The sequence below is a fragment of the Aspergillus terreus genome, genomic scaffold (genome assembly GCF_000149615.1).
Source record: "Aspergillus terreus NIH2624 scaffold_8 genomic scaffold, whole genome shotgun sequence".
Classification (NCBI taxonomy): Eukaryota; Fungi; Ascomycota; class Eurotiomycetes; order Eurotiales; family Aspergillaceae; genus Aspergillus; species Aspergillus terreus.
Window position 1 is genome coordinate 637,903 of NT_165931.1, and position 26,576 is coordinate 664,478.

General features: G+C 53.0%; 10 protein-coding genes across 10 annotated transcripts; 5 read left to right on the forward strand and 5 right to left on the reverse strand.

The window, feature by feature from the left end:
- Positions 1 to 119: 119 nt before the first annotated feature.
- On the forward strand, positions 120 to 1,957 carry ATEG_05860 (glycoside hydrolase family 32 protein; the record flags this gene model as incomplete). The annotated part of the gene is made up of 2 exons (XM_001215038.1): positions 120 to 1,506; positions 1,590 to 1,957. 2 exons carry the CDS (start codon positions 120 to 122, stop codon positions 1,955 to 1,957), a joined length of 1,755 nt encoding a protein of 584 aa, XP_001215038.1.
- Positions 1,958 to 2,296: 339 nt separating this feature from the next.
- On the forward strand, positions 2,297 to 3,346 carry ATEG_05861 (Zn(II)2Cys6 transcription factor; the record flags this gene model as incomplete). The annotated part of the gene is made up of 3 exons (XM_001215039.1): positions 2,297 to 2,380; positions 2,431 to 2,522; positions 2,578 to 3,346. 3 exons carry the CDS (start codon positions 2,297 to 2,299, stop codon positions 3,344 to 3,346), a joined length of 945 nt encoding a protein of 314 aa, XP_001215039.1.
- A 1,587-nt stretch (positions 3,347 to 4,933) lies between these two features.
- On the forward strand, positions 4,934 to 6,549 carry ATEG_05862 (uncharacterized protein; the record flags this gene model as incomplete). The annotated part of the gene is made up of 4 exons (XM_001215040.1): positions 4,934 to 5,192; positions 5,261 to 6,173; positions 6,242 to 6,396; positions 6,452 to 6,549. The coding sequence occupies 4 exons, from the start codon at positions 4,934 to 4,936 to the stop codon at positions 6,547 to 6,549; spliced, it is 1,425 nt and encodes a 474-aa protein (XP_001215040.1).
- A 571-nt stretch (positions 6,550 to 7,120) lies between these two features.
- Positions 7,121 to 8,401, forward strand: ATEG_05863 (uncharacterized protein; the record flags this gene model as incomplete). The annotated part of the gene is made up of 2 exons (XM_001215041.1): positions 7,121 to 7,262; positions 7,428 to 8,401. The coding sequence occupies 2 exons, from the start codon at positions 7,121 to 7,123 to the stop codon at positions 8,399 to 8,401; spliced, it is 1,116 nt and encodes a 371-aa protein (XP_001215041.1).
- Positions 8,402 to 8,860: 459 nt separating this feature from the next.
- Positions 8,861 to 10,181, reverse strand: ATEG_05864 (uncharacterized protein; the record flags this gene model as incomplete). Its single annotated transcript, XM_001215042.1, has 2 exons — positions 8,861 to 9,167; positions 9,481 to 10,181. The coding sequence occupies 2 exons, from the start codon at positions 10,179 to 10,181 to the stop codon at positions 8,861 to 8,863; spliced, it is 1,008 nt and encodes a 335-aa protein (XP_001215042.1).
- Positions 10,182 to 10,784: 603 nt separating this feature from the next.
- On the reverse strand, positions 10,785 to 13,986 carry ATEG_05865 (transcription factor domain-containing protein; the record flags this gene model as incomplete). Its single annotated transcript, XM_001215043.1, has 9 exons — positions 10,785 to 11,637; positions 11,690 to 11,845; positions 11,899 to 12,123; positions 12,172 to 12,304; positions 12,357 to 12,565; positions 12,615 to 13,048; positions 13,253 to 13,590; positions 13,787 to 13,869; positions 13,943 to 13,986. The coding sequence occupies 9 exons, from the start codon at positions 13,984 to 13,986 to the stop codon at positions 10,785 to 10,787; spliced, it is 2,475 nt and encodes an 824-aa protein (XP_001215043.1).
- A 520-nt stretch (positions 13,987 to 14,506) lies between these two features.
- Positions 14,507 to 15,545, reverse strand: ATEG_05866 (lactoylglutathione lyase GLO1; the record flags this gene model as incomplete). Its single annotated transcript, XM_001215044.1, has 4 exons — positions 14,507 to 14,682; positions 14,750 to 14,804; positions 14,863 to 15,461; positions 15,515 to 15,545. 4 exons carry the CDS (start codon positions 15,543 to 15,545, stop codon positions 14,507 to 14,509), a joined length of 861 nt encoding a protein of 286 aa, XP_001215044.1.
- A 1,371-nt stretch (positions 15,546 to 16,916) lies between these two features.
- On the forward strand, positions 16,917 to 18,045 carry ATEG_05867 (uncharacterized protein; the record flags this gene model as incomplete). The annotated part of the gene is made up of 2 exons (XM_001215045.1): positions 16,917 to 17,026; positions 17,070 to 18,045. 2 exons carry the CDS (start codon positions 16,917 to 16,919, stop codon positions 18,043 to 18,045), a joined length of 1,086 nt encoding a protein of 361 aa, XP_001215045.1.
- Positions 18,046 to 18,459: 414 nt separating this feature from the next.
- On the reverse strand, positions 18,460 to 20,252 carry ATEG_05868 (PH domain protein; the record flags this gene model as incomplete). Its single annotated transcript, XM_001215046.1, has 4 exons — positions 18,460 to 19,654; positions 19,787 to 19,851; positions 19,918 to 20,043; positions 20,121 to 20,252. The coding sequence occupies 4 exons, from the start codon at positions 20,250 to 20,252 to the stop codon at positions 18,460 to 18,462; spliced, it is 1,518 nt and encodes a 505-aa protein (XP_001215046.1).
- A 980-nt stretch (positions 20,253 to 21,232) lies between these two features.
- ATEG_05869 (arrestin family protein) lies at positions 21,233 to 23,250 on the reverse strand (the record flags this gene model as incomplete). Its single annotated transcript, XM_001215047.1, has 6 exons — positions 21,233 to 21,414; positions 21,461 to 22,058; positions 22,110 to 22,538; positions 22,594 to 22,912; positions 22,981 to 23,124; positions 23,189 to 23,250. The coding sequence occupies 6 exons, from the start codon at positions 23,248 to 23,250 to the stop codon at positions 21,233 to 21,235; spliced, it is 1,734 nt and encodes a 577-aa protein (XP_001215047.1).
- Between the last annotated feature and the right edge of the window lie 3,326 nt (positions 23,251 to 26,576).

A 26,576-nucleotide genomic window follows, 5' to 3' on the forward strand; every position in this document is an offset into this window, starting at 1 on the left:
CTTCAGTCTGCCATATTCTTTGCACTCCCTGCAGCACATTACCTTTCTCGCATTTCCCATCATTTTTTCATTCACATTGAACATCGAATACGCCTTATCTGAGCTCGATTCGCTCCATCATGGGCAGCAACCAATCTCCAGGCCATTCCCACTGCTGGCGCCCTCGTCTTCACCCCTTGCCGGCGAAAGGATGGATCAACGACCCCTGCGCGGTGGGGTACAATCCAATGACCAAGACTTACCACTTGGGCTTTCAGTGGAATCCGGACGATTGCCAGTGGGGGAGTATCTGCTGGGGGTCCGCCTGCTCAACAGATCTCCTGCACTGGAAGTTCATGGCCCAGCCGACCCTCCGTCCCTGCGCGTCCGATAGTCCGCAGGGTGTTTTTACCGGCTGTATGGTGCCGTACGACCGTGATGGAAAGCAGAATGGTGTGATTACGGCATTCTATACAGCCGTTTATCATTTACCAATCCACTGGACGAGGCAGTATGTGCGGGGGAGCGAGCGACTGCATATGGCTGTCTCACAGGACAGCGGTCAGAGTTGGAAAGCCCTAGAAAAATCAAACCCTGTGCTGGAAGGTCCACCTGGCTCTCTCGAGGTTACAGGCTGGCGAGACCCGTTCGTTGCTCCGTGGCTTCATGCGTCGCAGCGTATTGACTGCTCTGACACTTGTCTCTGGGGCATCGTTTCTGGCGGCATCAGAAATGTCACTCCAACGGTGTTTCTCTACCGCGTGAATCTGCCACATCTTCATGAGTGGGAGTATATTGGGCCTTTAATGGAGCTGGGATTGAACTTTACCTCCTCCCGCTGGAGCCATGATTTCGGCACAAACTGGGAGGTGGTGAATTTTATTACTCTATCGGAGGAATCAGGAGCAAGCTCGTATGACTTTCTAATACTCAGTGCCGAGGGACGGATACCACGACCTGGAAGTACTCGGTCACCCAGTCGAGACGAGAGAGCTCAGATGTTTCTTTGCGGGGACCTGGACAAGACAGAGGATGGTGCACTCCGTATGAAATTCAAGTATGGGGGTGTGTTGGACTACGGCGCCTTCTACGCCGGCAATTCCTTTTGGGATCCCGTTACCAATGCTCATATCCTCTGGGGCTGGGTGCAGGAGGACGATCTTCCGCTGGAAATACGCCGTTGTCAAGGCTGGGCCGGGGCTCTGTCTTTTCCGCGTGTGATACGCCTAGTTACACTAGACAGCGTGGAGAGTGCTCTGGTTTCCTCTATTCCGTCAATTACATCCATTGGGCACAAAGCCGATGAACGCGATCCGACTCTGTATACCATCCAATACCTGGCTGCGCTCCCGGACCCGCGGATAGAGAGCCTTCGTCAGGACAAGGTCAAGTCGCCCCTTAACACTCGACTAGAGGAAGACAACACCCCCATTCTGCTTCACTCTGGTACTGCATGGAATCTGGAAGCCTCCTTTGGCATTGACCTATCAGTTAAGAATGTAGGGCTGCGAATCGTCCATCCCAAAGGTATGTATTGGTCACAGATATTCCAAGCCACTATTACCACCTGAAGCTTTTACTGACAATTCCACGTTCTATGAACCATCAAGAACAAACCAAGGTTTATTTCACCCCCAAGACTGAAACCCTTCACGTTGACCGGAGTCACTCTACGAGCATACCTGGCCTCTGTCTCGCAAACGAAGCCGCCCCGCATACACTCTTTCGCCGTCGAAGTAAAGATGATGAGAATGACGTGTTTGAGTTAGAACCTCTGACCCTCTCAATGTTTTTTGATGGAAGTATCCTTGAGATATTTGCCAATGACCGAACGGCCATCACGACCCGGGTATATCTTTCGGACAACTCGCTCAGCGAGATCCAGCCGTGGATTGAGTATGAGCCGGGTAAAAATGGATCGGCTACCGATTGCAAGCTTCTTTCATTCCAACTCTGGAAGTTGGATTCACGCAGTTGAAAAAGCAGCTCCTGTCGGTCTATTTTCGTTCTTATAAATTGCGAGCTTGTCTAGTCATGATAGTCATGGCACCTATAGAGCATTAGACCCAATTTATGATGACTGAGCGTATTTTAATTTGGGATCTTTACCGACTGTCATGTTTAAGTCTCGACTTTTGTCCACATGCCGGTCCAAGTTTCCGTGGCTGCTAGTATTGTTCTAGTATCGTTCGAGCTGGGACCAGGTGCCCACCTGGTCCCACATGGACCTAAACCCTACCTACCCCCGACATCAACGTTACTCCTCTCGCTCTGCATCTCGAGATAAGACTTGCAACTCCATCTTTGTAACTTCTCAATGGCGGAAATTGTATTCGACGCGACGACTGTGACACCCGTTCAGCCGCACTCTTGTGGGGAGTGTCGCTCTCGGAAATCTAAGGTATAATTCACAGATGGGGGATATCGGTAGAAGCTTGCTGATAAGGACAGTGCAATCGTCGGACACCATGCGGAAACTGTCAGCGGAAGGGCTTGCACTGTGTATATGGCTATACGCGGAAACCAAAGACGCAGAAGGGCCGGTATGTGGGCGATTGGACAATCAGCACGACCATTTCTGACCTGATGAAGTGCTAGCAAAGCAGGTCGCCATGACGTTGGTCGAACGATTACGAGTTCCTCAAGGGCGGATCCGATGGATAACTCCGTGATATGGGATAGCCTGGTAGACGGCCTTGTCACCCAGGATGCCACCGATCCATTCACGATTGAGACTTGCTCTCCAGGTTTCAATTTTGATGCAGTCCTCACACCTCCATCTGCCCCCGGTTGGGAATTTGGGGGTCCAGAAGTGGCATTGAAGGAGACAGATATTCATCCGCTGGAGCTCCCATTCTCGGAAGCAGAGATTAATCGCACAATCTCTCGGTATCTTTACCAGATCCATCCGTCCATGCCCTTTTTTTCAGCGTCGTTTCTTCTTGATGGCTTGAAGCTCTACCGACACCAACATGATCCGGCCTTCGCAGCTATGGTTATCGCCATCTGTGCATTCACACACGCCCATTCGCAAGACGCCGACATGGGGCCTTCAGCAACGGGCTCTATTGCCTTGTCGCTGCGGTTACATCAAGACACTGACTTGGGTGAATCACCCACAGTAGAGGACCTGCTGACGAGTATGTTCATATCCGGTGTACTTTGGCGGACCGGGAAGGAAGCGGCTGCTTGGCTACGTTTACAGGAAGCTATCAACCTTGCCAGACTGCTTCATCTTCCCGACCTGGAGCATGACAATACGCTCGATGTCAAGACCTGGGATAATAGAGCAAGAATCTATCTCGGTCTGGGTGTCATTGACAGGTCTGACTATAACTCCCTTGTTCTCCCTTGGACACTGAGCTAAGGCAATGCTGAAGGGTATTTGCCTCCTCTTTTGGACGCGCTCCCACACTCCCTCCAGTTTCTTCCGGTTTACTGCAACGGTTCTCTCAAGTCAGATTGAGAGCACAGGAGTGTGAAATTGTCGACGAAAGTAAGCATGTCTCGGCGCTGCGTCTATTGGTCCATTCTTTCGGACGTGTCGATGAAGGAATTCTCTCCTGCCTCCAAGGTGAATGTGGAAGTGTTTTCGACGGTCCCTCATTGTGCAGTCGTACCTCACGCGAACAGATCCAACAGCTGTTACGGGACACCGCGACGATCGATTCCGATTTATGGCGGAATCTTAAGGATAGGTCACCGGTGCCGGCAACATCAACATTCAGGGCCGCGCTTGAAACGGTCGGATTGTCGATAGACGTCTCCCTAAGCGAGAATGAGCACGCGGATGTTTTGTTGACCTGTTACTGGGTCCAAATGCGTCTCTGGAATATCGCACTCACACACGGCTATTTGTCGCCTATGTCGTCTGCTGTGGAAGCTGCTACTCCAGAGCTGAGCTTCCAATATGCTGTTGATCTTGCAACACGTACCACGGATTTATTCAAGAGGTTTTCGATCCGCAGCTGGGAAACTCATGGGGAGGGTGTGGTAAGCATGCTGACTGGCTTCCGACCGTACCTTAGCAAGAGGCAATGCTCTGACTCTTATCGTTTGGATTTTAGGCAGAGAAATGTTTTGGGATTGCCTCCGGTTTCCTGGTCGCCGCTACACAGATCTGTATGCAGGATATCACATGGTCACCGTCACCTCCACAGGACCCTGGTTACGACTCTAGTCCGCAATCGGACTATGCCTCGAATGATCGCATTTGGCCGTCTCCTCGATGCAGGTTGGACACGCAATATCTGTTCCAGATAGCGAATGGCTTTCTGGGATTCTTCTGCCTATTCCAAGGGGGACGCCATCCCTATTACAAGGAGTTCACGGGTCTCTTGGACGGATTTAGGAAGATGTGCGACTAACAGAGCATTCTGTGCTTCAAGCTTGATACGCGCATGGCCAATGTTTCGTCTTGAGCATCAGTGGCATACGACCACCAAACACACGCGGCCACATCTCGACGGGCGATGCAGGGAGTCTGGCAAGGTGGGCGGTCCAGGCCCCGGGCCGGGATTTGCACAAATCGGGCCTTTTTCCGCAGGGCTGCCAAGAGAGGTTGTTTGTGTCCACGAACTATTCCAATTTGGGCGACGTACCCCAGACTTTAGACTGTGGGGGATTTCCAACGCGTTTCTCGGTCCCAGACTCCCGAATAATACATTGCCGTGCATCACATATATCATGCCTCTCGTCCATACCCCCTGGGGGTGTATGCGGAGTACAGAACCGGCAGACGTCCCAACTTAGTCGAAATGTCAATCCAAGCTGGTCAAAATCGCAGTCTCTGGCACCAGGCCAGACACAATCCAATCCTGGTGTTCTATGGTGAGGCTTCTCCCATCGCATCTGCGAAACCTCTACTCATCCGTCGTTCGCGGTAGCAATTGTTCTGGGCCTCGTCTACTGGAACTTTGGGTATGATGGTGCTATCATATCGGGGGTCCTCGCGATGCCGGTCTTTGTACATGATTTTGCAACAGGACGCACGGCCTCGGGCGTACCTTTTCTGTCTTCAACCAATACTTCTCTCATCACGGCCCTGCCCGTTGTGGGCTCGCTGTTGGGCGTTCCTTTGGCTGCCTTTGGTGCTGATCGCTACGGTCGGAAAACGATGCTCCTGGTTGCTTGCGCTATTTGTCTGGTTGCCTCTGCGATGCAGACTGCCGCAAATGGCATCCCTCTTCTGGTTGTCGGTCGGCTCGTGAATTGTAAGCAACCCTCTCCTTGGGGCTGTCTGACACCTACTCTGTGACTGCTGACTGGCTCGACTCGACAGATATATCCATCATGACATTCATGACCCTGGCTACCGCCTGGATTCCGGAAATTGCACCCCAGGAGATCCGCGGCACTCTAGCCAGTCTGTCGATCTTCGTCATCAATCTCGCGGCGATAGTGACCTCCTGTATCAACTACGGGGCCGAGAAACTGACCACAAGCGCCTCATACCGTATTCCCATCGGGTTACAACTTGTATGGCCGCTAATCATCGGCTGTGGGCTGTTCTTCCTCAAAGATGCGCCCACATTCTTCTTGATTAAGGGCCAGGACGAGAAGGCAGAGAGCTCTCTCCGCCGGATTCGTCGCGGCTACTCAGAGGCCGAAATCGAGTCTGAGCTGCGAGCGCTGAAGGCCCAGAAAGCCCTGAGACAGGAAGAGATCGAAGTCCCCTTCTCCGAGCTCTTCAAGGGTGTGAATCTCCGCCGCACGCTTCTAGCCATGTCTGTTCCAAATCTTCAACAGTTATCTGGTATCGCGTTTGCGACCAACTACGCTACCATCTTCCTTCAGCAGGTGGCCCCGGGAGAGGACCCGTTCGTTCTCGTCATTGCCCTGAACATCCTTTCATTTGCCGGTGCTATCGTCGGAATGGTTCTTGTTGACCGTGTTGGCCGTCGGCCGTTGGCTCTCACGACCTTCACCATCCTGCTCATCATCAATACTGTAGTCGGGGGCTTGGGATTCGTCGACACGACCGCCCATCCTGGCGCTGCAAAGGCACTTGCTGGCTTTTGCCTGATGTTTGGGTTCTTTTACGCTGCGGGATTTGGAGGCCTCACTTACGTGGTTGCTGCGGAGATGCCAACTGCCCGCTTGAAGAACCGTACCAGCGGGTTGACGTTTCTGGCGCTTGCAGCATTCAATATGGTTGTGACATACGTACTGCCGTACATTGCACAGTCTGACGGGTAGGTCCACGGCTCCCTTTGGGGTTGGTCACCTGAGCCCCTATGCACAGAGAACTAACCCCGTCCAGTGCCAACCTCCAAGCCAAGACATACCTGATATTTGCTGGCTGGATGCTTTTCTCAGTACTGATCGTCTTCTTTTATCTGCCTGAAACCAGAGGACGCTCTGCCGCAGAGCTTGACGAAATGTTTGAGGCTAAGGTGCCCGCGAGGAAGTTTTCGAGTAAGCATTTCCTACAGCGCGGGTGGAAATAACCAGTCGTTGACTCAGAATACAGGCTACATTTGCCAGAACGCTCGAGAGAACTTCTTTGAAGCGACTCAGGCCGATGCGAAGATACCACTCAGTGATCATGTGGAAGAGGCCAAGGCTTAGCCTGTTGCTTGCAGTGTACATATGGAGCCAGGTCCTGTGTAGCCATATAAATCCAACTGGGTGGTAGCTTTATTGTGCATAGAGGACAATCTCAGCTGGAAATTTTGATGATACAAATTCCTGATTAGAAGGGAAGACGTTTAAACGGTCAACTTTTTGACAAGTATAGCAAGAGTATCTCTCCTGGAGTAAAGAAGCAGACTTGGAGAATAACCTGCAACTGATCATCCAAGGCTTATGTTTAATTTGGTCTTATAATTCACACTGTGGGCTTGCTGGGCGTAATCTGGCTACTAGTACCGCCTGGTATTGAGACCACGATTCTCCCTCCAAAAGCCACGCACCATCACCCTTTTCCCTTAATCAACTCCGTCTCCCCCTTGACTCCCTCATCCTTCACCCCGAGTACATCATGGCGGGATGCGCCTCTCAACCCTCAACCCATTCTCGAAACTCATATTTCATTGTCGGTGCTTCTCTGGTCCATGTATTAGAGGCTTCCGCCGCGTATCAACAGTCACACAGAACTATGCTATCCCTGTGGGGAGCAGTGGCTATATCACCTTAGAGTATGGGGCTACCATCTAGCTGTTTACAATCGCTAACAACTGCCAGTACCATCCAGCCGTCTATCCCATCAAGACATGCCCGTCGGAATGTTATCGTCCATCTACCACCTGGTCCCTTGTTTGACGTCTCTGGGAACGGGTCCCGTGTGTCCCAGATCCCAAGTATTCTAGCATCGACCACCCATGCAACAATCGTAACTATCAACTACCGTCTGGGAAATGTCTTACATGACTCACACCACGCATTGCCTGAAGTGATGCCCACTGACAACCCATCCGGAGACCACGCCTACGCTGGTACTAACCCAGGGGTACGTCATTACCAATACCCCATTCCAGTGCACGACACCCTTGCAGGATTCGACTGGGTCTCCCAGAATCTCCAACCCGACCGCCTCGGGATCATCGGCACGCACATCGGCGGCTCGTTGGCGCTCACGCTTGCCTTGACCGAAGCCGCGTCGGTCAAAGCAGTGGCGGCATTGGAACCAGTCTGTGACTGGCCGGGCCTGGACGCATTCTGTACGCAAACCGCACAGCACGGCCACAAGTCTACTCCCGCGAGAAGAAGGTCTAGCCGCATGGCAAGACACGCTCCGCGGGACCTGGTACCGCTGCTTGACGCGCGGGAGAGACTGTTTTCCACGCCGGAACGGTACTTTGATGCGTTCGCCTCCCCGGTGCTTTTCCTGCGCTCGGCGGGAAAGGATGTGCCTCCAGCAATTCCAACGTATTTTACAGGACCGGAATATCCGGTCCCTGTCTTGAAGCCACTGTCGCGGTCTGAGGAGCAAATTGACTATTGGGATGTGCATATGCATGCGGTTGAAGGCAACAATACAGATACGGAGTACCCAACAAATACGATATCCGAGCAAGACGATGATCCCAAACAGCCCGTCCGCCGTCGGAAAGCCCTCAGACGATGGCCTCCATACGGTCTCGATTATGGGACAGGGGGCTCTTCTGGTTTGCATTATCAACTAGGGGTGAAGCGTCTTCAAGTGGCCCTCCCTTGGGTCCGTATCTTCTCCCGCATGGAGCTCAACAATGCCGAACCTTCACACAGTTCTCGGACACCTAAATCTGCCAATACTTCAACAGTACTAGCCAGCCAGGCCAGTGAGATGGTGGATGTCATGCGGCGGGCGTGTTTCTGGGGCCATGAGAAGGGGGTCGGAGAACGCCGTGTGACGCTGGCCCCGATCCCGTCCTCGGAATCAGATGAGATACAAGCGGGGCGTGCAGGGGAATGGATTATGGAGACTTTGTCGGCCGATTGAGCTGTGAGAGGGTATTCATCATGCTGTCGATCCAATCTTGTCGGGACGGATATTGAAAATAGATGCAAACAGGACTGCTCTCAGCTCACTGGCAATCTAATTTTACCACTGGAGGTTCTGGTTATTTCACAGATTTATATTATGAATCTTTCATTGCTTCAGAAATCAGAATCATCACACATGGCAAGGTCGTACATAAGTCTTGCGAACACAGACATCTGACTTGCCATGATCACGCTCCAGAATGTGACAACAGACGTGCCTGTCATCCGAATTAAACAGACTATGCACTGTAAGCCTCTCTCCAGCGCGATTTTTTGCCAACCGCTATCTTCCTCAACATGAAAAGCTCCAATATGTCCGAAACAACCGCAGGCTCACGACCAGACAACGCCTGCACTGTCCGAACTCAGGTTTGCCATTACCTCAATCGATGTCTCCGGCAGCCATAACAAGCCCTCATGCGGCAGTTCTTGCATACAAATATGTACGCACGCATGTAAGTGTTGCAGATCTCGCAGCGCAACCTTTGTCTCTCCAAGCCCATTGGGACCGTCGGTGATGATCGCAGCCAATATCCTCGTGGTGCAATAGATCCTCTCTGATCCGGGCAGCGGCGTTACGGCGCTGGTAAACATTCGCGTCTGGCGCGACTTCCTCATCCACGGCCTCGTTCACCACGACGACCAGCCGGTCCTCATGCCAAAGGGGACAGTCGCAGGTCTTCCAGGCCTGACCGCACACGTAACAGAACTCCTTACCCCACCTATCAACCGTCAGTGTCATAAATAAACATATCGTTTGGAAGAAGCTCAGGGCCTACCCACCGACAGTAGATATGATTACATCCGTGCTGAAGCTCCACCATAGCCCGACAATTGTAACACCGTCTCCAACGCCGCGCCTCCGCCATGTCCAATATATCGTGGAGAGCGACATCCATCGGACAGTCGACACGCGGGTGCGCGAGAGAGCGACACGGCACGTGCGTCTGCTGGTGGCATTCAGGGCAGGTAGCCAGCTCGTCTTGGATCGCGAACGGCGGGATGAACTTGGATCAGGTCGCATCGGCGCAATACACGCGGTCCTTCGCGGAGTATTCCATGGCCTTCTCGCTGAACGACCGGAGCTCGGCGTAGTCGAGGACCCTCATCGCTATTCCCGGGGTGACGATGTGGCCGCAGCAGCGCGGGGGGTAGAGCTCTTCGTCTTTGGTGGCTCTGAGGAACATCTGTCGGGTGCAATCGTGGCAGAAGGCGTGGCGGCAGAAGTCCATGAACAGCGTGGGCTCGCACTTCTCAAAGCAGGATGCACACTCCGTTCCGGGAATTGGGGCCCGAGATGATGATGCCGAAGCTGATGCGGCTGTTCTGCTGTGTGCTTCGTTGTGTGTAGCCGCGCGGTCCATGATGTCCCCAAAGGCGATGGAGACAGCATCTTCGTTATGCTCTTCAGCTACTGCGTGTGGTGCATCCGGGGGTTGTTCGTCGCCGTTGAGGGCAAGTGCGTAGTGACGGTCTTGGGTTGCGAGCGTTTCTTCCTGTCGGAGAGATGCTAGGATCTTTTGATCGGTGGCGATTGCAGCGCTCGTGCTGATGGCCAGGATACTGTCCTCGATGGATGTTCGGGCCGCCAGGATTTCGTCTCTCATACAGGCTAGGGCAACTTCATGGTCGCTCAAATTTCCTGCACGCTGTTTGCCCTTTTGTTTATGTTCGATGTCTTCGAGGTCTTCGGAAAGAAGCTGGAGGATCAACTTCGCGTCTCGGTCTCGCTCCATGTTGGTGGGTGGTTATGAAGAGCGAAGGCTTGATGTACAGGCTTGAGGGGTGCAAGAAAGGAATACAGACGAGAGAAAGAAGCAGAGAGGAGAATTGGAGCGGTTGAGGGTGAGGGTGGAAGTGAGAGCAAACGACGGGTTACGCGAGAGTCTCACCACGCAGAGATTTATCACTTCTGTTGCAGACTCGTTGTCTCATTTCCTGCGTATGCATTACCTCTTCATATACTTGGCTCTTGGTAGTTATATGCGTTATAAGTGAGTCAGTGGCAATTGACCTACGTCGTAAGAGCCAAGCGAAATTGATGCTCAGCAGTAGGATTATGTCAAAACAACATCCCAGACAGTATATGATTCTTTGATAAAGATGAATGAATGCACCGACCTCTACCAGTGTTATCAATCGTCGACAGAACATATATACTTTGGCTGAGGATGCTATATGGCTGGACGCTGCTGATACTCTTCAAGTGTTGATGTTAGAGGGCAGATGTGTGAACCGAAATCTATAAATTCTATAACAATCATCACATGGTGCAAGCTTAGGAATGGTAAGCCCACGCTTAAAATTACACCAAGATTCATATTCAAACAAGACAGATGCTATAGAGAGGAACCCCCGAAGCCATTCTCGCCCGGTGAATCCCACCACGGTTCGATATCCGAAAGACTGGGTAACGTTGGATCCTCGCCATACTGCTGCACATTGCCAACGCTAGACATGGCACCGTCGTCAAAGGTTCCCGACAGCAATTGCAGATCAGAGCTGCGGATCCAATCAAAGTCCCCTGGCTGACAGGCACCCGCCTGCTGGGTAGGGTCAAGAGGTTGTAAAGGGAGTTGAGGTTGACTGGGAGGTACGCCTGCGATGGGCGGTGAAGTTGTGGACATCGAAAAGGGATAGGTAGGCTGGCTTTGAGGAGCCGTGACGCGAGATTTCTTCCGAGATGGATCCGACTCCGGCTTGCCTTCACCGAGATGTTGCATGGATGGTCGGTTGCTGATCTGCCGCTTCACGGCGGAGCCAGACCTGCGCATGCGGGCTTGCCACCTCCGCTGCAGGCTGACGAGGAAGTCCCTCGTCCGCTTGGCGTTTTCAAACGACTGACCCAGTTCATCCAAAGCGCGAAAGCAGAGATTGAGGTATGCGACCATCTCGGCGTTGCTGTTGCTAGAGTCGCTACCGCTGCTACTTGGGCGAGGGGAGTTCGAGAGAGTAACATAGAGCAACATCAGAGCCGCGCTGAAGATGATGGCTACAACTTGGTTGTTCATGCGACGGAAGGTGTAAAACTTTTCGTAGATGTGAAGCAGTCGCGCAATAGCCATTGACGACTCGATGCACATCCTGCGAGCATGGTGGTATCCGGGACCCTGGCGCGGACTACGCGGCTGAATGTAGCTCTTGGAGACCCAGGGTCGGTGGGTGAAGATGACGATCTGATGATATTGCATGCTGTTGTCGTCAGTGCGTGTCCTTTATGGTAAGGTACGGACAATCGACATACTGTAGCATCAAGAGGTGGGGTAGCTTTGGAATGTTGTCGTTTTCGAGGTCAATGTTTAGATTGGAAGGTAGATTCGCTTTCCACGCAAACAGATCGTCCGTCACTCGGTGACACAACCTTTGAAGATCATGTCGGGGAATATCAGAACATCCATACCTGTAACAAGTCAGCATCTGGCGAGAGAGAAATATATGTACTATGTGACTTACAGGATGTGGCCGACAGGGGAGATTATCTCCCAAAGGATAGCGAATTGACGGCTTATCAATTCATGAGGATTTCTCAACCCGTTTTTCAGTAAATCTGATTTAACCGGAAGCCCGTATGGATACCAGATGCCTTCCTTTCCGGAGCCCAAGTCCGACGCAGGCTTGGGAACGGTGATATCTCCTGCATTCATTCGGAAGGGCCGTCCCAGATAGAAGCCCCAGAAGCTAGACCCGAGTCAATACAATTTTATCAATGAAGAACATTCTGCTTACTGATCTGCGACATAACTGCCCCAGAACGCGATCCGGCGAACATCTGCTTCGAATGCACTGATGTCGCCTTTCTCCACATATGGAGTCATGTCGAGGTGCAAGCCCAGATCAAATGCAAGTCTCATAGACATGCCTGAAAGCAAAGTCAGCATACGCCGGTTGTTCAGGCATGGACATCAACGTACCACTATATAGCCAACCCCGCGCATCTCGATTGGAAGACCCTTCATGGCAGCTCAGTATCACGAGCGCCTGAACCGTCGCAACACATGGAGAATCCAATTCGATCTCCAGAAGCGCCTTCGCTCTGTCCGCGAAGAACTCGGACAATGACTTGGGAAAAGTGATAAAGGTAGGGTGGTACCTAGCCTCGAACGCACTTCCAATAGCGCACCTAACAGGTATTAGCCATGGAACAGAAAAATCGTTAGGTCGGATCGTACATGGCATTCGTAAGGACTTCGGAATAGAATGGAGTGTCATCCAGCTCGTTCCTCCACTTTGCCCTCGCAATCATGAACATTTCTTTGTCAACCACATAAGTGCTTGTGTTCTGCCAAGTAAAGTACAGCTCCACAAGGTGGTTTTCGAGGGCCTCGTCCACCGCCTGACCAACACGCAGGTGGTTCAGAATGTCCTGACCATCGTGACGCACAGTACGTGCGTCAGGGCGCTGGCGCTGTTGGGTCGCTGAAACATCGACTAGATTGAGGTTGGAGGTAGCTCCGTAGAATCGCAAGTGGCCATCCCCTGCGATTTTCAATGTCCCGATGCGGTGAGAGATCTGTTCAATCACGTCTTTCTCAGCCTCATCTTCCTCCCCACTATCTGAATCGTCGTCTTTATATTGTAGTCCTTGCTCGAGTAGCACTCCCGGCTGGCGTTGCATGTCTTGGGTCAGTTGGAGACTGTCAGGACTTAGGCTGTTTTCATGCGCAGAATTGGGTCTTCCATTGATATTTGCATATATAGTGTCCAAGCTTTCAGCCGTTGGGAGGGTGAATCCCCAATGCGTAGAGGGATTCGGAAATGCTAGACCCGGGCTTATACCAAGTGGCGCTGGTTGCTCTGGACTACTCACAACCGGAGGAAGAGTTGACTGGGCGTGAGGAGCATTTTGCTGGGATGATGTTACCCCAGTGGCTGCAGCCGACGTGCCACCCAAACTCTCTTCGACAGGAGGAAGCGGTGGTGGAGTGTGGATAGGTTGCGCCGGCTGCGCAGGGCCATTTTCTAAAGGCGCACCAACATCTCTCTTTTTCGCCAACCCCCGAGGAATCTGTAGTGTGTCCAAAACCCTGTTGATACCCGATTCATCATCAGGGTTCATGGGGGGCGGCTCTAGCCCATGGTCATAGATGAACTGACACAGCTGGTCAATCCGGGCTGAAAAGAGATCCGTGGCCGCACGAAGCGAGACTCTGCATAAGGCACGGTCAGTTTCCGTTGGCTGTGCGACAATAATTGCCTTTGCGCGATTTCCGTGTTCGCTGAGATGGACCATCATCCCCACAGATCATAAAAGTCGATTACACCTTCGAGGATCCCGCAACGCACGATAATACGAGGTTCATCCGCAGACAAAAGAGATGGCTGGAGCGAGCTGACAACATACTTCCGTTTATCGTCCCCATGTTGATACCTGCAGTCTTTCCCTTTTCTTTCGCAATTGTGACAGTGGGGAGTGGCTCCGTCGCACTGCGCAAGTCAGTCAGCATGGAATGTATGCGATTCGTGGTTGCGGCGGCAGAAGCGTCTGCGACCAACATACCCTGATTTTGCTCTCCCGGCAAGGGACGCACGCGGTGGTGACATGCTTGCGCGGGGCCCTTTTGGGCTTCTCATCCTGCGACTGCATGGCTTGAAGCTAGGGTGGCGATGGCGCGGGGGTAACTTTTCTTTTCCTCTGGAGACGGAGACGAGAGATAGCTGCCTTCAGGGAACGGGGACAAGCATGTGATCAACCGACATCTCTGGATAAGAGCAGAAAGACACTGAGCATGATTGGAGTGCAGCAAGGTGTAGGGGGGAAAAAAAATCATCGCGCTGGGTGAAGCTGGGGAGAAATAACTAATTATGGTGGTTCTGGGGGAGGCCAAGCGGGGGAGGAAGAGGAGCTCCCCCACCGCCATCTGCCTATGAGATGCGCAGCAAAGGGTCACCAGAGCATCAGCAGTCCACCAGGGCAAATATATCCCGCAGGCCTAGATTCGGACTTTGTAGCCAGACACTGTTACTATCCAGAGTACTATGTATTTATTATAATCTCCATCGTTCTCACTGGCTATTCAATTTTCGTGTCAAATAGTTACAACGAAGACTGCAAAAGGTCGGATTACCAGTTGCTGGTGCGCTTGAGCGTCTCGTTCTGAATCACCTCAATCCAGTACCCATCCGGATCCAGAATGAACGCCACGTTCTTCATCCGTCCGTCCGTCAGGCGCTTCTTCCAGTTGACGTTCAGCGACTCAAAACGCTCGCAGGCGGCATTCAAATCATCGACCGACACGCCTGAGCAAAGTACCAATGGGTCAGTCACGATGATCCGGTGGTATGGCAGACTGCCAGGAGAACTTACAAATATGACCGAAGCCCTGAGGCTCGGAGTTACCGTCGTGGTACACCTTGCCCTCCTGCTTCTCCGTACCGTAATTCCAGGTCAACTCAAGGAGACCCTCCCCACTCGGCCACCGGGTTCTTGGCGTTCTCGCGCGTCTGTGGGTTGGACGCCGGGTATCCCAGGAAATACAAATTGAAGGCCGCATCCTTGTTCTCAATAGTCCGCAGCAGCGTCATACCCATCACCTCCTGGTAGAACTTCAGACTGGTCTCGGCAGACTTGACGCGAAGCATGGTGTGGTTGAGGCGGTAGTTGGCCGTATCAGTCGTAGTACCGACATCCTCGTCGTGGCGGCGGATGATTTCCACCCAGTAGCCATCGGGGTCCTTGGCGAAGGCGATGTGCTTCATGCGACCCTCGGTGAGTTTCTTCTGGAATGGGTAGCCGGCATCCTCGAGTCTCTTGCAGGCGGCCTCGATGTTATCGACGGAGATAGCGATGTGGCCGAATCCACGGTGAGGTTCTGTGTTTCCGTTGGCGACGCTGTAGTTGGGGTCGCTCTCGGTGCCGTAGTTGTGGGTGAGCTCCAGCACGGCGTTACGATCCGTCCAGTGACGATCACCTTGCAGAGACTTGGGGCCATTGTAAGCGAGGAAGTACAGAGAGAACTTGTTTTCGGGGAAGTCCAGCTGCTGGATTTGGTTGAGACCGAGGAACTTGTAGAATTCCACTGGGCGTGGTTAGCGAGTTGTCAGTGGGTGATGAACGATGCTCATATATTACCTGATTTCTTCGGGTCTTTCACCCGAATCATGGTATCTGCCAGCCATTGTTAGATCTGAGTGTGTAGTAAAAGAGCCCTTAAAGTTAGAAGGAGACCAACGGTTAAGCTTGTATTTGGAGGTTTCGGAAGCCATGGTTGCCAGGGATCTACTAGATCCTGTGGCACAAATCAGGTGTCAGCATGCAATCGAGCCTAACGGAGATCTCGCAGCCGGATGGACCGTACCAAGAAAGACAGAAAAGCTTGGTTTGGGGACCCTGAGAGAGGCGAGACGAAGCGAGGAGAACATGGAGATGGAGAGAGAGAGGAGAAGAGGGGTTGAAAAGGGCGATTAGTGAGCAGCGTGAGGAGAAAAAGCCATGGTGGGGAAGGCTATGACGCTATCGGCCGGATAACGCCAGCAGCACTGTTTACTATCCCATAGTCTATCTGAGTAGACACAATGTAACGTCGATATCCGCTATTTGATAGATTAGTAGGTATTAAAGGTGTCGATAATCATAATATACCAAGCTACTACGTACAGGCTAGGAGGAAAGTTCTCATCAGGTCTTGCGCAGGACCGTACCTCAATCCTCAGGCACCAAGGCGGTGACCAACGGTGGATGACATAATCCGTCTCCCCAAATGGTCAACTAACTAACTAACCATCGGAATCGATAACTGATCTACTTCTCCCCAAACCTCCATTTCTCTCCTCTTCTCGTCCTCCATAACAAACAGTAGTTAACAATTTCTTCTCGGCTTGCAATTGCGTCCAGTCCATTGTGCTCCTCGATCGTCTATCCCCACCGCCGTCCGCCCAATCTAAGGTTCGTTGTTGATCCCCGGTTCGAACTGTTGGCTCGTCGACTTCTCCGCCCTCCCCCATCCTGCCTTTCCTTTTGGCTTTTCGTTTCTTTTTTTCCCATCTTTTGGCCCCATTGTTGTTTTCTTTTGCCCGTGGCTTAACCTACCAGAAATGCCTCTGGTAGTCCAACTTCCTCCCCTCAACGCCGTCGTCGAACAGCCTTTGACGCTTCCCCCCCACGGCGCTCTTTGTCCCCACGTTCTGCCTTGCGACGTAAGTCTCTCGGCCTCTCGTGTCAGCCAGCGCGGATTCCACGATGGGCGGCGAGACGTTGGGCCCAGGTGTGGATCAGAGGCACAGTTCACTCCCTTACCTCCTGGTTGTCAAACGGACTTCGCGTCGTACATCTTTTGTGCCACCACTACCAGCGGGATCGATGTCTACATTGTGTTTCCTTCGTTTCTTGAGGACTATAAAACTGCGCATCTTGTGTATCTCCATTCGTGTTCCAGAGCACCCAGAGTCTCTACGCAACACCTCCAAATCATACACCACCCTCTCACGCCTGCCCACCGTTGCTTCCAACCCCGCAACTCAACTATTCATGAAAAATGGCTGAATTTGAACCCCCAGTGCGTCCGAGTTACACGCATGAAACTCCGCCTCGGGATATCCTCTACGACGTCTCTCACCGACCATACTGGGCGCAGAGCCAGTACCAGTACGCCCAGGACCTCCTAGAGAGCTCCGACGAGCCGATCGAGTACGACCCACGACGACCGCGACTATTGGGACAACTGCTTCTTCTTTCCCGAAGATTGTTCGTGGTCCCCGCCCAAGGGCTGGCGCATCGACGAGAAGCCCGAGTACCAGTATCATCCTCCGGCCCGTGGTGACGACCACCATCCCGACACCATGATTCCCGGGCTCCCCGATATTAAAATGTTGGATGCAGAGGCCCTCAGCGACCTGCTCGAGGACAACCTCTCGCCGCCCGAGATCACATCCATCCTGTACGGCACCTATACCCCGTGTCTCCCTACACCACCCCCACACATCCCCGCTAACTTTTCCCAACCCAGAGTCTTCGCTACTAATGGCGCCATCTTCGCCTACGCCTCTCCCCTCCCAACCCGCCAACTGCGCAACCTGAGCGCCACCTACGGCGCCGCCTACACATGCTACGCCAAGAGCGCCTCCACAGGCAACCTCACCGGCGTCAACCCCGCCAGTCATCCGTCCTCCTATGTCACCGCACAATCCGTCTCCCTGGGCGACGTGGGCTCCATCGTCTTCGAGCTTGACGACCTCGTCGCCGTGGTCACCCGCATCGCAGACAAGGTCCTCCTCGCGGCCGTAGGCCCGTCGAAGCTCGCCACGCCCGCCGCCATCAACGGGTCAGCGAAGCCAGCCACCAACGGAACCGGTTCGGACAATGAGCCCGCCGCCGCCGGCCCAGACGCCGAGCACGCGCAGGCCCGGACGTCGTCGGCGAATCACACCCCCGCCAACGGCACGCCGCAGAGCATGTCGCGGATCCAGAGCGAGACGGCGCTGCAGACGGACGCGCAGCTCGAAACGCAGTACCAGATCGATCGAAGTAGTGACCTCCAGCGGCTGGCGAGTTTGAACCTCTCCGCGTCGCCGGCCATTCTGCTGGCTCTGGAGTCCAAGTCAGCCGCGCTGGGGCGGTTCTTGAGTCAGAAGCTGGATGATCTGGAGAGTCCGGAGGATTTTTAGCGTGGGTACTAGCGTTTTCTCTTTTTTGTTATATCCCTTTTGTTTCGGGGGGAAGCTGTTGGTCCTTCTGGTGAGGGCTTTTTCGTGATGGTCACGGATGTGTATGATTCTCGCATATTGTGGTTTTTGAGCGCTGTTAGGTATCGAGTCGGTTGCCTAAATTATGATTGCAAATAAGTCCTTTCACGCGTGAATATACGTCAGGCCCGAGCCGTCATATACCCATCAATATAATCAGCAGTCGACTGTATACAGCCCGACTGCGCGTTGATTGAGTACGACAATCCCATTAGTATATACTAAAGACGGTATAAACGAATACTCTTAGTTAACAAGAACAATAAGGGATACCAATTGCCCTCCATCAATAAACCAATCGGGATATTAAGCAATGATTGCATCATAAAAACCCATTCACGACTTCTCACCCGTAGCAGGAGCGCTCGTAGTAGGAGCACCCGTGGGAGCATCAGTAGCAGCAGCATTAGTGGCAGGCGTGTCAACCGAAGCCGAATACAGACTGCCCGTACCAGTAGTACCAGCAGTACCAGATGTGTCGGTGCGGTTAACACCGGGGTGGGTGGTACTCGTGGCGCTGGCGGGTTCCTGAGGCGTCTGAGGGGACGTGGCCTCGCCCGCCTTCTCAGAGTAGGCAGGAGGTTCGGCGGCAGCGGTAGCCACAGCAGGACTGGTCGGCTGCGACGGGCCGGAAGTGGTGCTGGCGTGCACGGGGCCCCGGCTGGCATCCTTGATGGCGTTCCACCAGCGCTCAGCATCGCTGGGGCTGACGGCCTTAAAGTTCAGCTCGCTGGTGGTGTGGAAAGCGTTTCCAACTTTGCCGCTGGATACGTCCTTGCCCTTCACCGTGAACTTATTTCCGTCAATGGCGCCAACGACGCAGTCAGGGAGGTACAGCGACAGCTCCGGTGAGGGGTCCCGCTGGAGGTCATCGTTGTCCTTGAATTCGTGGAGGTAGCGCGCAGGCGTGACCACGTAGTACCCGGAGCTATAGCCCTTGATGACCGCGCGCGATTTGCGCTCAAGCTTTCCTTCGACCAACGCCTGCGTGGCACGGTGGTCCTGGTTGGGGAAGTTAATGCTGGCCAGGGACCGAGGCGGGGCGTCAGGGTCGACGAGCGAAGCGTGGTTCTGGGTGATGAAGTTGACCCATTCGAAGTCCGGGGGAACCCGCTGGGCAGAGGCCAGCATGTCCGAGTACATGGTACGATGACGATCCAGCTGGCCGTTCATGAATAGCACGAACTGCTCCAGGGCAGACTGGAGAGTCTGGAGGACGTGCGCCTCAAACTGTTGGAAGTTGTTCTGCACTGCGATAATGTCTTGGCGGTTGTTGTTCTCTTCAATGACCTGCTTGTTGAGGCGGTGTGTGACACCACGGCGCAGAATGTAGGGGTCATGATGCGGTTCGAGCTTGTTGCCAGACGATGCGTCGAAAGAGGCGGCCTGTTGCGCCAGAAGTTCAATGTGCTTCTGGGTAACGCCGCGGGCCTTTTCGACGGCCTTGGAGCTCTTCGAAGCGCCGCTCTTCATTCCTTCGACTTGTTCTTGATCTCCTTGTGAAGGCGCTCCAATGTCGGCATGATGGAACCTTTCAAGTTCTTTTCCGTATCAAGATACATGTTGACCATTCCCTGCCGAGATTGTCGGGTCAGCGGGCATTGCGACAACTGCGCACTAGCGATTGAGCAGTACCTGAGTATTGGAGCGGATGGACTCGAACATCGAGGAGACTCCGCCAGCACTTTGAGAGAAATGGTGGCCCTCCCGCAGGGGATCGCTCACGGTCTATTCCAAAGAAAGCCGCGCATTAGTCTTCGAAAATCAACAACGGTAGCCAACGAGAGAACGCACCTTCAAGACCTTCTCATAGTCCTTAGACTGAGACTTTTGCACCTTAGCCGTGACACTGACATAGTCTTCCAAGTTGCCACACATGTGCTTCCAGGCGCGGAGACGTTCGAGGAGGAGGTTTGTAGTCTGCAGCGCAAAGGTGGAATCAGTCACTGGCGCAATCCATTGAGAGCAACCATGGAAGCGAATGAACAATCGCATACCTCATTGCTGTCGGTGTCCGGGATCGCCTCATCGTCGCTCATGGAAGCGCGACGATCGGGGCCGATCGAACTCCTCATCGTGGAGGATCGGTGGGGGAGTCTTGTGTCCACAGGACTGCTGGTTGCCGACATGCTGGGTATTGTTTGTAGCACGGTTCACACAAGCGCAGAGGAAGGAAGGAGGTTCAGACGGCCAAATGAAGTGTTTTCACTCAGGGCGGTACCTGGGGCTAGTGTTAAGTACACCGCACGAAGGACTAATGGAGCTATTGGCGTTAGATCGGTCTTTGTGGAATTCGTTTCCGGCGCAGCGGAAAGAGAGTGGGGCAGTAAGTGACCCCGAGATCCCGAAAGTGAGGATGGTTAAAGAAATACCGGGAGAGGGTGATAGTAGTGGTGGCGGTGTACGGGGGAGAGAACGACGGGCAGCAGACGACGGCGAGATATATCCAGAGAAGAGAGCTGAAAGTGGGGGAGGAATTGGGTGGGAAGTGGTGGTGTGGCGTGGCGGCCGACCAAGGGCGGTCGGTGATGCTGTTCTGGTTGATCGACGCCTATGAGGTCATCGTATGAAGTAATCGGAGTAACCTTCTTTTAGTTGCCTTAGGCATCATATGTGATATAATTATAAACACCGGTATAGAAATCAACAAAAAACAAAGGAAAAGAGAAAAGGTTCCTCCAAATACATGTGCGTAATTCATGCTGACTCACCGTGTCAGCTGGTTGTCGTACCTTTCCTGCTATGCGATTTCTGATCCAATGTGCCGACAAATATAAGTATTATCCCGTCTATCAAATGGAATTAACGCCCAAGAACAAACCCATCTTCCCAATTCTAAGATATGAAACCAAAGACGCCGCAGCCCAGGATCAAGTCTTGAAGACAGCCGACCGTCACATGCGCATAGTAGACGCCCAGTCCTGGGTTGTGCTTTTTCGAAAGAGAGATGGTTCCCCAAAACAGTCCTCGGTGTCCAGCACCGAGGATTCATGATCATCATTAGAGCAATCATCCGAGGATAAAGCAGCCGGACAGCCCTTCGTAGACCCGGCATGATCGAGCATCCTGGTTGTCTATACTGATATATGTACCGGAATAAAATGCTGCATCAAACGCGGGCGCGAGCCTGCATGAGACGCAACTGGCGCTCCTCCTCGTCGCCGTGGCCGCCGGGATAGCCTGGTCGGTGGTGAAGGAGATCCATCGGATTAAAATATGACGAGCTGCGGTTGGCGCTGCGAACATGAGCTTGCTGAGGCGACTGAGGAGCCGGGATCGCCACATCCTCGGCTATCACCGCCTGATAGTCCGGCAACCCCGAATCGTGTGGGCGCACAGAAGTGCGGACCGCTGTGGAATAACTTGGGACACGGCTCAGGGGTCTCCACTTCCGCGTATTGCGGGTGGAAGGGGGTAGCCATGCCGGACGGGACATGGTCATGATCCACCTCGTCGGATGGCCGTCGGGAAAGCTCCGGGCTGGTCAGGCTGTGGGTATTAGAGCCGGATGAGGGACCGAAATAATCGGTCGGAACGCCCAGGCGGCTTTCCAGCTGGTTTTCGCTCTCGGATGGGGATGGATTACTATGGCGGCTGGCATGGAGATTCGACAAACGGCTATGCAATGCGGAGGCGGAGATATCGGTGGTGGTCAAAGCGTTCATGGAAGCAAGATTCTCGGCGGAGAGATTACGACTGAGAGTGCCGAATGGCGTACCCGGTCCGCTGCCGGGACCCGGAGTTCGGTAACCGGCCGGGTCCAATTCGCTGTACAGTTGATCGAACTGGTGTTCGCCATAGAGCGGAGGAGCCTGCTGCGCAAGGTCGTCGACTGCTCTCTGGGCAGTCTGGGGGGTTTGGTCGACCAGGTTGTTGTTGTCGTCGATCGCGAGATTAGGGGAGATGAAGATGGAGACAGGGAGGGTGGCTCGCAGCTGCTGTCCGTTAGTATTTCCATCGATGAAAAGAAATCATGCCATGCGCACCTCGCTGATATGACCGTCGGGGTTCAGGAGTTGGACCCGGAATTTCAACTTATGCCGGATCTTGATGCCCTTAGTATCGGTATCTTGTAGACAACGGGTCAAGGTCTTTGGGAGGTCGAGGAATCGCGAGAACTGGTATCCTTCTGCAGCCTCGTCAATGATTTCCAACGCATTGTCTGCGTCGAGCTCATATTCGTCGTTGATGATGGTCCTCGTGTTCTTGTACGTGTTGCGGATGGAATCCGGGTCCTCGGGGTTCAAAGTGAGATCGTGGCTCTCAATCAGTTGGGAGACAATCTGTCCGATTTTGAGGCCCTTCAAAAGGGGGATGAGCTTGAAATCGACGCGGATGCTGGTTCCGAAGATGACGGCTTTGGTCGGGGTGCTAATCGAGTACTCGATCTTGTTGGGCCAGATGTTCTCAACGGACTGCAGATAGGTGAGCAACGATGCCAGCAGATGGGTGAACACATAAAATCCTTACCATGGCATGAGAGAGTTCCAGCGCACTGGGCTCCAGGGTCCGAATAATGCGCAACGGTCTCCGAACAACAATATCCTTTGCATATTTGCGGCCGATTTCAGCCTTGAAGCGGTAGGTGACGTAGGTGTCGCTGAGGCCTTCGACACTCTCGGGCATCGACCCTTCGAGGACGATGTTGAAAGGGTACTCATAGTTGCCGGCAGGGAGGATCTCGGTCTTTCCCTTGCCGGGTTCTCTGAATCGCCATGTCTTCTCGTAGAATACGCGCTCTCTCCAGGACTTTCTACCGCCTCCGGCGGAGCTACTCGGGAGGTGCCAACTATTGACGCGGGTTAGTCGTCGGTTTCCTCGGCCATCCTCCATGGTGGTTCGCAAGGGAATACTCACCACACGCGCGAAATGCCGGTCAGGTGAAGCCGGATATGCTTGATGGAGAGCGGTTCCGACAGACAAAGGATCAGCTTCCCGCTCAGATGGGCGCTAGCGGCCTCTTGTTCTCCCCCTCGAAAAACAATGTAATCCTCATCGAGGCTGGTATCGCATATTAGTGACCGAATTCTTTAATTTGACACGAAATGCAAGGGATTGAACGCACCGAATGTCGAAATACTTTGCGTGACTTGCACTCCCTCCGCCACCAAAGAAACTGAGGGCCATGGCGGATCAACCAATAGCCGCAGAGACGGGCGACAGGCGCGATAAGACGGAATGATGGCGCCGAGAGCGGAAGGTTGCACGGCAGCGGTCGGGTGGGCGATAGAATGGGCGAGGATGGTCTTAACGGAAAAAGCAATAAATAGAAGAAGAGGAAGAGGAAGAGGAAGAAGAAAAGGGAGAGGGAAAATATGACAGATATGGATGGATTTTTCTGGTGCAAACGCAATGAATAATTGGAACCGGCCACCGATCTACCGGTGACTGTCCAGACTTGCAGGGTCGACGAGTACCAGGTATGGGGCCCACCAGGCTAAAAAAGAAAATGAAAAAGATAAGTATTATTATGAAATAAGAAGAGAGTGGGGGGCAGCAGCCGTTTCCGTCACCCCCTTCTTCCTCTTGTCTTGGGTACACCAAGTACGTACGTAAGATTGGGAGTTCCCTTGTGGCAAAGACAGGCGGAAGGTTGAAAGAACCGCCGATAACGCGAGCTTGTTCTTAGGGTTCCACACAACACTGGCACACAGTCAGTCAGATAGTATGGAGTAGAAGAAACCCAGAGAAGAGAGATAGAAAGAGGGGGAAACGAGAACGGGCTGAGGGAATGCGACTAATCATCCTAGTCACGCAACAGGGCGCTGGATGAATTCTCTCCATGCGATCATGCATTGATTCAGGCGAACAATACGTTACGTCACATACATACCGGAGATTTCCCACGAACACCGCAGAGATCCAGAGATCGGAGTCAATCCAAGGTCGGTCGTCGGTAAGGTTTGATAGATGGTTGTAAAGAACAGAAAAATAGGATACTGCTATCACGGAGACAATCCACCAGAGCAGCAATCTCCCATCGATTCTCGGCCTTGGGATCGCCGGGTTTTGTATCTTCAGTCTCCTCGTAAGATGATCGGCACTAGGCGGGCAGGCAGGCCGATTATCCGGTGGGCTTATCACAAGGGAGAAGACTTCTGGAATCGTTTGATTTCCACGGGTGATTTCCCTCCTATAAGAATTCCCGTGTACCTCGGGATCATTTCCATCCCATGATTCCTACAGATGCATACAAATAACGCAGGCCACATAATGCTCTCCCATCCTTCTTCAGCTGATTCTGCAGAGTGACACCCTTAATGATGCAGGTCGATAATATTCGTCACCATGTACCCTGCCCCACAACAGGTTGATCGACCTCCCTCCATGCATGCATGCATCCCTATCCACGTATCTCTGAGGTCCTCGCATTCGACAATCTGTGCTTGTTGAGTTGCGTCGCATGTTTCAAGCTCTAATCAACCCGAGGAGCACGATGGCATGACATGGGTACCAGAGTACCTCTTGCTCTAGATGTTGTGATAAGAGTTTCACCCAAGGAACAGAAGTACCAGGTACCTCTCCCTACTCCGGAGTACATCCTACCTAACCACCACGATCCATCCTATAAGAAATTAGTATCAGGCCTCGCCTCACACCCTTGGCCCACCTGTAGGTGACATCCAATTCACTATTCTGTTTCAACCATGCTCTAGTTATAATCATGACACCAGGTATAAGACAGGACACAAATCCCTCACCGCAAGTATGTCCTTGAACTTATTCGTGTCAATATATCTACCTGATGGGACCCACAAAGGTCGCCCGAGCTCAGTCTTGTCGATCTGACATAGGTACGATATGGCAAGAACCAACCCATGTGTCTCGCCATGCCATGACACGCATATGTATGCAGAAGCCCGTCATCCCCAACATAATCAAATACGAGGGTATAACGAGAGGGGTACCTATGTCTTGTCGAATCGACGAATCTCTACTTCAAAACATACAGCGTTCGATAGTTACTATCCAAGCTACCTAGGTACTAGGTAGGTACCAAATAAGGTAGTGTAATACAGCATACGCAGTGATGCAGATCAAGGACTCGGGCGCGCTCGGAGACGCAATGCATGTGATCGGGGAAACCCGCACGTTGTCCGGATGGCGCAACCTGACATCGAACCCTGACCGATTTACCTGGCCCTTGTGCGACCTCGGCTGGCTGAACAAAGGCATTGTCACATCAATTGCAGTCGTGATTCATCTTTTGTATTGATGACGTGCATGCCACGCGTGCTCGGTCCTCCACAGCCTAGAACACTGCAACGCTCGTCCTGACGCAACGCATGATATCACTGTCGCGCAAATAAATAGAACAAACAGAGTTTTCTTGCGGAAATCAGTCAAACTACATCTAGAGCTGTCGTCTACGACTTAATGTTTCCGCAGGGGCCGAACCAAGGAAGCTGTCGAGCCTCCGGTGTAGATCATAGCGCTAGTTATAATGGTGAGCCTAGATTCCAGATCAACAGAACAAATGGCGGACTCTGCTCCGAGCCAACAATTGCAGGCGGTGGGTCATTAAGTCCTCGGGTCTTTGCAGCTGCAGCTTCCACGGTAGTCTCATGTCGACATCTTCAGTTATCTGGTGTCAGACCTTCACCTGGTACGATGAGCTGGTCGGTGCGATAAACCAGACGCAGATCGTTCTAGATTGCGCCCTTGTATGTTTCAGCATACGCACCCTCCCAACGCTAGAGCAAAAGTCTGAAAGCGGTAACACGCATCGCCATCCGAACCGCCCAGACGCGGATACCGATAAGACGGTGGCCACGGAATGCCGACGCTTTGTCGTCGGCATGCCGAATAAGGCGCAGTGAGAAAAATTTCGAAACTCGGTGTCTCCATTCGGCATAGCCATCCGGGTGGCACAGACGTCTCGCCGACCTTATCAGGGCTCCAGGATGGCGCCATGGAGCCATGGACGGTCTGGCTTGAAACCGTAGCTAACCAGTACGGAGTACTATAGGCTATGCTATCTCTAGGACGGGATCCCAGTAGTCTACAGGGACTAGTTTTACCCACTGAGTGCCCGATGGGGCTACCCGTCTCCCTTGGATATCCACAACCCGGATATTTTGTACCTGACTATCATACCCTGAAAATTCTGCTTATCGCAGCGGGCCTGATGGCGTTTCCGGAGCGGACTCAGCCGCGAGGCCCACCAGATCGGCGGGAAAAAAAATCGGGAAAACTTGCCAGCATGCGCGCTAAAAGGGACTACTGTCCCTAGATACACCGGCGTCTTGAATGGGAAAATGTCTTTGCCGTCTCCCTATCATGCAACCAAGCCAATGAGCATGCGTGCTGATCACACATGGACAGAGTGTACCTGGCCGCTACGGAGTGACTAAAGTGCTGATGTTCAGTCAGAGTATTGTTTGCTTCTTTTACCCGCATATGCATCGGCACATCTCCGACCCAAGCACGATACTGGTCTGATAATGACGCGA